The 11,035-nt window shown below is 49.3% G+C and overlaps 1 protein-coding gene across 8 annotated transcripts in view; it reads right to left on the reverse strand.

The window, feature by feature from the left end:
* EIF4ENIF1 (eukaryotic translation initiation factor 4E nuclear import factor 1) overlaps positions 1–10,736 on the reverse strand; it is a 72,581-nt gene extending 61,845 nt beyond the window's left edge. For 3 of the 8 annotated variants that reach the window (XM_069215081.1, XM_069215075.1, XM_069215078.1), the window contains exon 1: positions 10,413–10,513. In XM_069215081.1, the coding sequence (XP_069071182.1) occupies positions 10,413–10,434 (22 nt within the window). In that variant the 5' untranslated portion in view covers positions 10,435–10,513. Of the gene's footprint in view, positions 1–10,412 lie in introns of all 8 variants that reach the window. The other 5 variants (XM_069215074.1, XM_069215076.1, XM_069215080.1 and 2 more) reach the window with 5 other exon arrangements.
* Positions 10,737–11,035: the final 299 nt, after the last annotated feature.

The raw sequence follows: 11,035 nt of genomic DNA on the forward strand, positions 1-11,035 counted from the left end.
GGGGGTCCAGAGCAACCCCAAAGTCACCACACCAGCAGCTCAGGGCCAGTCAGGTGCAGAGTTCAAAGTGGTGCCCAAAACGCATAGGCTTCAATGGAGAGAAGGGGGTGCCCCGGTTCCGGTCTGCTTGCAGGTAAGTACCCGCGTCATCGGAGGGCAGACCAGGGGGGTTTTGTAGGGCACCGGGGGGGACACAAGCCCACACAGAAATTTCACCCTCAGCGGCGCGGGGGCGGCCGGGTGCAGTGTTAGAACAAGCGTCGGGTTCGCAATGTTAGTCAATGAGAGATCAAGGAATCTCTTTAGCGCTGCAGGCAGGCAAGGGGGGGGCTTCCTCGGGGAAACCTCCACTTGGGCAAGGGAGAGGGACTCCTGGGGGTCACTTCTGCAGTGAAAGTCCGGTCCTTCAGGTCCTGGGGGCTGCGGGTGCAGGGTCTTTTCCAGGCGTCGGGACTTAGGTTTCAGAGAGTCGCGGTCAGGGGAAGCCTCGGGATTCCCTCTGCAGGCGGCGCTGTGGGGGTTCAGGGGGGACAGGTTTTGGTACTCACAGTCGTAGAGTAGTCCGGGGGTCCTCCCTGAGGTGTTGGTTCTCCACCAGCCGAGTCGGAGTCGCCGGGTGCAGTGTTGCAAGTCTCACGCTTCTTGCGGGGAGTTGCAGGGTTCTTTAAAGCTGCTTCTTGAAACAAAGTTGCAGTCTTTTTGGAGCAGGTCCGCTGTCCTCGGGAGTTTCTTGTCGTCGTCGAAGCAGGGCAGTCCTCAGAGGATGCAGAGGTCGCTGGTCCCTTTGGAAGGCGTCGCTGGAGCAGAGTTCTTTGGAAGGCAGGAGACAGGCCGGTGAGTTTCTGGAGCCAAGGCAGTTGTTGTCTTCTGGTCTTCCTCTGCAGGGGTTTTCAGCTAGGCAGTCCTTCTTGTTGTTGCAGGAATCTAATTTTCTAGGGTTCAGGGTAGCCCTTAAATACTAAATTTAAGGGCGTGTTTAGGTCTGGGGGGTTAGTAGCCAATGGCTACTAGCCCTGAGGGGGGGTACACCCTCTTTGTGCCTCCTCCCAAGGGGAGGGGGTCACAATCCTAACCCTATTGGGGGAATCCTCCATCTGCAAGATGGAGGATTTCTAAAAGTTAGAGTCACCTCAGCTCAGGACACCTTAGGGGCTGTCCTGACTGGCCAGTGACTCCTCCTAGTTGCTTTCTTTGATCCCTCCAGCCTTGCCGCCAAAAGTGGGGGCCGTGGCCGGAGGGGGCGGGCAACTCCACTAAGCTGGAGTGCCCTGCTGGGCTGTGACAAAGGGGTGCGCCTTTGAGGCTCACCGCCAGGTGTTACAGCTCCTGCCTGGGGGAGGTGTTAGCATCTCCACCCAGTGCAGGCTTTGTTACTGGCCTCAGAGTGACAAAGGCACTCTCCCCATGAGGCCAGCAACATGTCTCTAGTGTGGCAGGCTGCTGGAACTAGTCAGCCTACACAGACAGTAGGTTAAGTTTCAGGGGGCACCTCTAAGGTGCCCTCTGGGGTGTATTTTGCAATAAAATGTACACTGGCATCAGTGTGCATTTATTGTGCTGAGAAGTTTGATACCAAACTTCCCAGTTTTCAGTGTAGCCATTATGGTGCTGTGGAGTTCGTGTAAAACAGACTCCCAGACCATATACTCTTATGGCTACCCTGCACTTACAATGTCTAAGGTTTTGCTTAGACACTGTAGGGGCACAGTGCTCATGCACTGGTACCCTCACCTATGGTATAGTGCACCCTGCCTTAGGGCTGTAAGGCCTGCTAGAGGGGTGTCTTACCTATACTGCATAGGCAGTGAGAGGCTGGCATGGCACCCTGAGGGGAGTGCCATGTCGACTTACTCATTTTGTTCTCACTAGCACACACAAGCTGGTAAGCAGTGTGTCTGTGCTGGGTGAGGGATCTCTAGGGTGGCATAATACATGCTGCAGCCCTTAGAGACCTTCCCTGGCATCAGGGCCCTTGGTACCAGAGGTACCAGTTACAAGGGACTTATCTGGATGCCAGGGTGTGCCAATTGTGGAATCAATGGTACATTTTAGGTGAAAGAACACTGGTGCTGGGGCCTGGTTAGCAGGGTCCCAGCACACTTCTCAGTCAAGTCAGTATCAGGCAAAAAGTGGGGGGTAACTGCAACAGGGAGCCATTTCTTTACATACATAGGCAATAAATGAGGAACACACTGAGACAATTCCAGGCCAATAGGTTTTTGTTATAGAAAAATATATTTTCTTAGTTTATTTTAAGAACCACAGGTTCAAATTCTACATGTAATATCTCATTTGAAAGGTATTGCAGGTAAGTACTTTAGGAGCTTGAATAAATCACAATAGCATATATACTTTTTACATAAAACACATAGCTATTTTAAAATTGGACACACTGCAATTTTCACAGTTCCTGGGGGAGGTAAGTTAATGTTAGTTTTTGCAGGTAAGTAAACCACCTACGGGGTTCAAATTGGGGTCCAAGGTAGCCCACCGTTGGGGGTTCAGAGCAACCCCAAAGTCACCACACCAGCAGCTCAGGGCTAGTCAGGTGCAGAGTTCAAAGTGGTGCCCAAAACGCTTAGGCTTCAATGGAGAAGGGGGTGCCCCGGTTCCAGTCTGCCAGCAGGTAAGTACCCGCGTCTTCGGAGGGCAGACCAGGGGGGTTTGTAGGGCATCGGGGGGGGCCGGGGGGGGGGGGACACAAGTCCACACAGAAAGTACACCCTTAGCAGCGCAGGGGCGGCCGGGTGCAGTGTGCAAACAAGCGTTTGGTTTGTAATAGGAATCAATGGGAGACCAAGGGGTCTCTTCAGCGGTGCAGGCAGGCAAGGGGGGGGGGGGGCTCCTCAGGGTAGCCACCATCTGGGCAAGGGAGAGGGCCTCCTGGGGGTCACTCCTGCACTGGAGTTCCGATCCTTCAGATCCTGGGGGCTGCGGGTGCAGGGTCTTTTCCAGGCGTCGGGATCTGGGAATCAGACAGTCGCTGTAAGGGGGTGCCCCGGGATTCCCTCTGCAGGCGTCGCTGTGGAGGCTCAGGGGGGACAACTTTGGTTACTCACAGTCTTGGAGTCGCCTGGGGGTCCTCCCTGTAGCGTTGTTTCTTCACCAGTCGAGTCGGGGTCACCGGGTGCCGAGTTGCAAGCCTCACGCTTCTGGCAGGAAACGCAGTCGTTTTAAAGTTGCTCCTTTGGAAACAAAGTTGCAGTCTTGGGTGAACAGGGCCGCTGTTCTCGGGAGTTTCTTGGTCCTTCTAGAGCAGGGCAGTCCTCTGAGGATTCAGAGGTCGCTGGTCCTGGGGAAAGCGTCGCTGGAGCAGTTTTCTTCCGAAGGGGGGAGACAGGCCGGTAGAGCTGGGGCCAAAGCAGTTGGTGTCTCCGTCTTCTCTGCAGGGTTTTTCAGCTCAGCAGTCCTCTTCTTCTTAGGTTGCAGGAATCTGATTTCCTAGGTTCAGGGGAGCCCCTAAATACAGGATTTAGGGGTGTGTTTAGGTCAGGGAGGGCAGTAGCCAATGGCTACTAGCTCTGAGGGTGGCTACACCCTCTTTGTGCCTCCTCCCAAGGGGAGGGGGGTCACATTCCTATCCCTATTGGGGGGATCCTATCTGCAAGATGGAGGATTCCTAAAAGTCAGAGTCACTTCAGCTCAGGTTGCCTTAGGGGCTGCCCTGACTGGCCAGTGACTCCTCCTTGTTTTTCTCATTATCTCCTCCGGCATTGCCGCCAAAAGTGGGGCCGTGGCCGGAGGGGCGGGCAACTCCACTAGCTGGAATGCCCTGTGGTGCTGGAACAAAGGGGAGTGAGCCTTTGAGGCTCACCGCCAAGTGTTACAGCTCCTGCCTGGGGGAGGTGATAGCATCTCTACCCAGTGCAGGCTTTGTTACTAGCCACAGAGTGACAAAGGCACTCTCCCCATGTGGCCAGCAGCATGTCTCGAGTGTGGCAGGCTGCTAAAACCAGACAGCCTACACAGGTAGTTGGTTAAGGTTTCAGGGGGCACCTCTAAGGTACCCTCTGGGGTATATTTCACAATAAAATGTACACTGGCATCAGTGTGCATTTATTGTGCTGAAAAGTTTGATACCAAACTTCCCAGTTTTCAGTGCAGCCATTATGGTGCTGTGGAGTTCGTGTTTGACAGACTCCCAGACCATATACTCTTATGGCTACCCTGCACTTACAATGTCTAAGGTTTGGCTTAGACACTGTAGGGGCACAGTGCTCATGCACTGGTGCCCTCACCTATGGTATAGTGCACCCTGCCTTAGGGCTGTAAGGCCTGCTAGAGGGGTGACTTATCTATACTGCATAGGCAGTGTGAGGTTGGCATGGCACCCTGAGGGGAGTGCCATGTCGACTTACTCGTTTTGTCCTCACCAGCACCCACAAGCTGGCAATCAGTGGGTCTGTGCTGAGTGAGGGGTCCCCAGGGTGGCATAAGATATGCTGCAGCCCTTAGAGACCTTCCCTGGCATCAGGGCCCTTGGTACCAGGGGTACCAGTTACAAGGGACTTACCTGGATGCCAGGGTGTGCCAATTGTGAAAACAAAAAGTACAGGTTAGGGAAAGAACACTGGTGCTGGGGCCTGGTTAGCAGGCCTCAGCACACTTTCAAATCAAAACATAGCATCAGCAAAGGCAAAAAGTCAGGGGGTAACCATGCCAAGGAGGCATTTCCTTACATCTGTCAATACAAATGTGGGCTATTTAAGGGAACATAATGGCAGTCAAACCCACTGAAATAAATGCTGCTTGAGAACAAAGAGGGAATGAGCACTCTGGAAGTGCAGCAAAACCATACCATTAACAGGTATGCTAATATCACGTAGGTGGGACTGGCAACCCTGATATGAAGCAAAAATATGACAGTGCACAAGTCCAAGAGGGTCAACATTGAGCTACACTGGAGAGTTCAGGTCCCTGCCGCTTTTTGTTACGATAACTTGAGCATACGTTTCAGGTGGGTTTCACTGAATTACTGTGGCTTTCTTTACTTAAGAAGGTTCCATCTTTTTTTTTTTTTTTTAAACATGAAGCATTATATAAAAAAAAGCTTTCTGTGGCCTAGGATAGCTTCGAAGAGTGCAGTCCAAGTTGCATCTTTACATTATTTGGAGGCCCCATCCAGCGTTGGCAGTGTCTTTCAGGAAACTCATTTAAGTGTGTTAACAAATTGCTTCGAATCGAAATGTGCTGAGAAGTCTCATCAGAGATGAAGTTAGTCTTTGGCATCCCACTTGCTCATAGGCAAGACATTGACAGCAGATACAAAATAGCAAACGGATTTCGGGATAATCAGTGCTTAGCCTGGCCAAAGTTTGCAAGAATAGACCCGTTTCTTCAGGGCTCTGGGACTTTATAAGACGTTCTCCCGTTTCTGGGAAAGTAAAATACATTCAAAAGAGTAAGTGCTTATGCAGATCTGCCATCAAATACGGAGCTTTACAGGCTAGCTAATAAGAGGAATCTAATCTGATTGGCCCAATTGGTTTAGAGACCATGGTTGGGTAGCATAGAGCAAGCTAAAGCACTGAGCTTTAGCTATCTTCTATTCAGAAAAGATGGTGGAGAACCCTTATGAGGTGGTAAATAAAGTGATCAGTGTATTTGGAAAGGAGCGACTGATAGATGAAGAATTAAGTGGGGGCCCTGTAGTAGTACTGGGTAATGGAATGTATTCTACAGGCTGCATCCCCATGTTGGGTCAAGGGAGACTGTAACAAAGTAGAATGTCCCATAGGACTAGAATCGCTTCTTTGGCTGCTAAGGCAGAATGTTTTTTCTTGAATTCAGAGTGAGCAAAATAGACTACCACATTTTTCAAATGTCACTACAAGTTTGAGATTGATATTCGAGTAATGTGCACACGTGTTGACTGACAAATTGTTCTGCGGTGGGAATCAAGGTAGGAGGGAAGCAACTATTCTAGTAAGAGTTGCCAAACTGTCAAGCAGAATTTTTAGTGTGGTATGTAAAATACTCACAAGAGGCCAAGAACTATAAGACTGCATGTGCCCCCTTAACCTCAGACAGAAAATATTTATCAGGAGGTGCTACTGCAGTCATTACTTGCTCTGGGAGACTTATGCAACACTGGTAGGGGCACTTCCTAAACTAATGCCATTCGACAGGTGTTGGGAATGGCCCTTTTTACATGGTTATCCCCAAACTTTGCAGCAGGCCTCTAGTTTTTGACCATGTGCGGCGTTTTGTTTTTGTTGGCTTTAGTACTATGGGCACTTTACCCATGACCAGTGATCAAGTGCTCTGTCTAAATTGTATTGGTGATTGGTTTATTCCTGAATGGCATATTTTATTTTCTACTACATCCCTAGTATAGTGTGCCATGTGTGTCCTGGGCCTGTAAATCAAGTGCTACTAGTGGGCCTGAAGCACTGATTGTGCCACTCTGAGGAGTAGTCCTGTAATCGTGTCTCAGACTTGCCACTGCAGTGCCTGCATATGCAATTTTGAACTACCAGCTTGACCTGGCAACTGCACCCACTTGCCAGGCCTAAACCTTCCCTTTTACTACATGCAAGTCACTCCTAAAGTAGGCCCAAGGCAGCCCTATAAGGAGGGTGCATATTTTTAAAAGGTAGGACATGTAAATACTGCTAAATTCAGTTTACTATTGCAAGGACTCTCTCATTGGGAGCAGATAGAGATATGGAGTTTTGAGTCTATGAACTTACAATTTAAAAATACATCTTTTGGCGAAGCGTGTTTGCAAGTTTGAAAATGCCAATTTAGAAAGTGGGAATTTTCTTGCTTAACCATTCTGTGCCTCCGTCTGGGTGTAGAATACATGTCTGGGTCGGTATGACAGTAGGGCTTTTTGTGCATTCACTAACAATCCAGTCCCAGAAAGGGAGCTGGGGTGTGCCCTGCATATCCTGATGGGTTTTCCTGGTCTAGAGTGGTGGAAGATGCGGACAATTGCACCTGAATATGGCAGTGCCTGTCCTTACATGAAGCAGTCTGACTTTTGGAGAGGGGGGGGGGGGGCTGGGGCAAGTCTTGTGCACTACAAAGACTTCTTTGAAGTTTGCCTACTTCAAAAGGCAGAAATTTGTATAAGTATTGGGCCTCTGAAACCAAAACTATTGGACTGAGGACATTCAGCCAGGAAGAAGAGCTGGATGCTATAGGAGAACTGCATCTCTGCCTGTTGCTTTGCTGTTCTGGCCTGCTGCTTCGCCCTGGGAATGAAAGGGCTGGACCCTGCTGTCTACATCCTGCTTTCCAAGGTTCTCTAAGAGCTTGAACTGAGCTTGCCTCCTGGAAAGAAGTCTCATGGACATCAAAGACTTCATCTGCCAGTGCCTGGACCCTTCTACTGAGAGTCCCGACTTGACAAGTCGTGCCAAATCTAGACCCTGGGCCCTTAGAAGTGGAAACTGGTGCTGTAAGGAAGAAAATCCATGCATTAGATCATTGTGGCTGAAAATGGACACAGAGCCTGCCCTGCGGTGGAAGAATTGATGCAACACCTATTACAATGCAGCTCTATCATCGCAGTGCACCTGGATTTTCCCATGCAGCGTCCCTGTGTGTCACTTTCACATCAACCCCCACCACAACAAGACCTGCAGTTGCAACACTGGAAACAGTTGCTGTGAGGAGAAAATTGATGCATCACGGACCGACAACACTGTTTTCCAGCGCCTCTCCTCCTCTACAGCCTGCATCATCTGTTTTTGACGCATCCCGTCAACTGTATTAAAAAGACAACCACTGATTTCTCTGGACTAAGACTCTTTACAACTTTATTTTTTAAGTGATATCTTTGCTTGTGTATTTGTTGTTTGGTCTTGTTTTATTCAGATAAATATTGGCCTTTTCCAAACTGGTATGAAATCCTTTTGTAGTGTTTTCACTGTTACTGTGCGTGCACAAATACTTTACACCTTACCTCAGAGATAAGCCTGACTGTTCTTGCCAAGCTACCAAGGGGGATGAGCAGAGGTTATCTTGGCTGTGTTGCTCCCTAACCCCGACTAGAGTAAGGTGCCCCTACTTGGACAGGGTGCAAACTACTGCCAACCACAGACCCCATTTTTAACAAATACTGTGCTGTGGGGGGAGGGAGCTGAATACCAGCAGACAGTGCTCCCGTTACAGGTCTTGATTATGCATGGGGATGTCCCAAGGGCACTTACTGTGATTTACAGTACTCTGAATGCCCAGCGCTGTGAGGCAGTGGGAACAGCAAGAACTAAGAGGACAGCTGCTTTGGGCACCACCGTATCTGATAAGCAATGGGTGAAAACTATGGCATGTGAAGAAGGAATCCAGGAAGACAATTTGCTTTACGTGCAATTTAACTACTTGCACCAGACTTATCCGACACCAAAGCACACCGATTGGATATTCCCGGGGGGGGGTGTGTTGGTGTACCCTGTGCTGCCAGCACAACCTGATGACTTGTGTGGGCCAGCCTTGTCCACCTGGAGGCAAGCAGGAAGGTGACACTGCAGGAGATGGCAGAGCCCTGGAATACTGTCTACTGGGAATAAGGCCCAGTACCAAAGGGATAAGCATACCAGCAGGTTTGTTGTGCTAGAAGGCCAGCTCAGCACCAGAGGTGGGGTGATGCCTGCAGGACCTGGTAAAATGGGCCACGACTGAAATAGATTTACTGGCCAGGCTTTGCCGCAAGGGCAGTGAGGATACTGATTGCCTACTGTGAGCCATGCATATCCTGAAATTTGAGATGGAGGATGAGGAGTCCGCCGTGAAGGGAGGAATGTTTACACTATTGTTATTGACTTGATATTACTGAAGTTGCGATTTTTCACTTTGCAGCTTTTTTTTGTTCAGGTGCATTGGACGCCCATACACTGTCCCCAGCAGTGAACTGTGTGCCTGCCTGACTCTTCTGAGCATGTGCCCTAATGAAACTGAGCTGTCTGTGATATGGCAGTGAACGCCAATAAAAGGGATTTAAATGAATAAATAAATAACTGCAGACAGCAAATGGATATTCTACATAGCTTTCTAAACTGGACAGCAGTTAGAGGGATCATAAGCAGCTCAACTAACGGTCATAAATCAGGTGACCGTCATTGGGTCGGGGGGGGGGGGGGGGGGGGGGGGGGTGTTTGAGAATTTAATGGAACAGCTCAGAGGCTTTAAAACCGAGATGAGATATTTGCCCTAAAAGATCAAAAGAAGCATCTACCAGGCTTTGTAAGGTAAAGTGATACGCCAATAGTGTCAAATCGTGTAATATGGCAAACATGTATTTGTATAGCCAAAAATACTCCTCGTGATGGAACAGGTAGACAAATCATAAGGGTGCAGCCCAATTCGTGAACCCAGCTAAACGCACCCCTGAGACCCGGAAGTGGGCGAGCTTAGTAAATCTTTCAGGTTGGCAGACGGTAGAAGTGCTCAGCGAAAAAAATAAGGATCTAACTCAGGGAAACGTCAAACAGAAGGCTAAGATAACTAACAAAAACAAAACTTATAAGTCAAGAAGGTCTGTAATTAGAAACACTGTAAAGCAAATCAGATACCTTTGAGGCTCAAGCACTCATACTTGTAACAAAAACACAAACTATTGCATGTCTAACACGACGAAGCAATGAGCAACAACTAAAAACAAATGGGCGTTAACAAATGTACAAGGGGCCAGCACCGCAGTGAGACAAGTAGCAAGGCAGCAACTCTGAAATGTGGGTAACATGTAAGCGCGAGTACCCCAAAGACACCGCTGTGAAAGGAAACCAACGCATCAGAACTAACAACTGTGGGGCACGAGTGGGGGAACAAACAAAAATAGTGTCGTGTCGGAAGTTAGCCTGGAACAGTCGTTATCCATAAAAGTCAGGCTAGAAGTCTAAAAGATGCTGGGGGGTGTTCGAGCATCTGAAGATTGAACACCTTCGAGTCTAACACACTTATACCGGGAAAATACGAAACTGGGAGAATAATACAAAGATATTAGCGTGGGTGAGGAATTCGCACCCGGGCAGAGGAAAGCAAACGTTATGCAGGAACAGAGTCACATTAGAATAATGAAGGAAGAGACAGGGCTGGACGGAGAGCCTCTTGCGCGACCGATTAGCCAAGATACGCCCCGAATGCAGAAAAAGCACTGTCGTGGGAACGCCGGAAGAGAGTCGTGAGCTATCAGATATTTCGGTGTCAGCCATGTTGCTCTCATGTGATTGCACTAAACAAACAGGTGCATTATGGGAACTATAGTCTTGGCTCAAGGCGGTCCACTTATACTCAACAAGGTAATTAGTAGAAAGCTCTGCACCTGCAAAGTCGTAAGGAGTTAAAGAGGTCCTTCGTACAACAGTGCCACGGAAAGAAGCAGTGACCATTGGGCAGGCACAGGTATCCCGAGGGAGGGGCGGCGGTGGGCACGGGACTGAGTGATAAAAAGGGCAAAATAAACAAACCCAGGCACACTGAGAAGTTCATCAACACACCGCCTCCGGTTGCTGTCACTGGCTCACGGGCCCCGCCGAAGTTTCGCACTAGCTCACATGCACTGCCTCCATCCCACCACGCCACGTACCGGTACCAGCCCGGGAGCCCCGGCTTCCCCGCACCGGGAAAGCCCGCGCTCCGCCACGCGCCTCCTGGGTTTTTTTCTCACGCTATCCGTAAGCTCGCAAACAGTCGCGCGCTCCGCCACACTCCGCGTATCCTTTCTTTATGCCTGCTTTAAGTCTCCTCTCGGCCACCGTAACCGGAGGCTTTCTTCCTCCACCCTCCCTATTAACACCCTCTTTTTCCACGCACGTACGAGATGACGCACGAATGCCTCAAATGCCTGCGTAACGAAGGACATGAAAAACAGACTAACAACATGATCTCCAAAAGCGGATAATAGAGATTTTTTACGAAATATTGAAAGTTCAAGTTGTATGAAAGATACGTGGGCAAGTATTATGCTGTTTTTCTCGTTTTATCACATAGCATCTAGATAGTAAAGGAACAGAAAACGTAAGAACAGTACAGAACAATGAAACTACAACACCCAGAATACCGTGGGGTGGACTACAAATGCAGAGAACAC

Source organism: Pleurodeles waltl, chromosome 11, assembly GCF_031143425.1.
Source record: "Pleurodeles waltl isolate 20211129_DDA chromosome 11, aPleWal1.hap1.20221129, whole genome shotgun sequence".
In the NCBI taxonomy this organism is placed as follows: Eukaryota; Metazoa; Chordata; class Amphibia; order Caudata; family Salamandridae; genus Pleurodeles; species Pleurodeles waltl.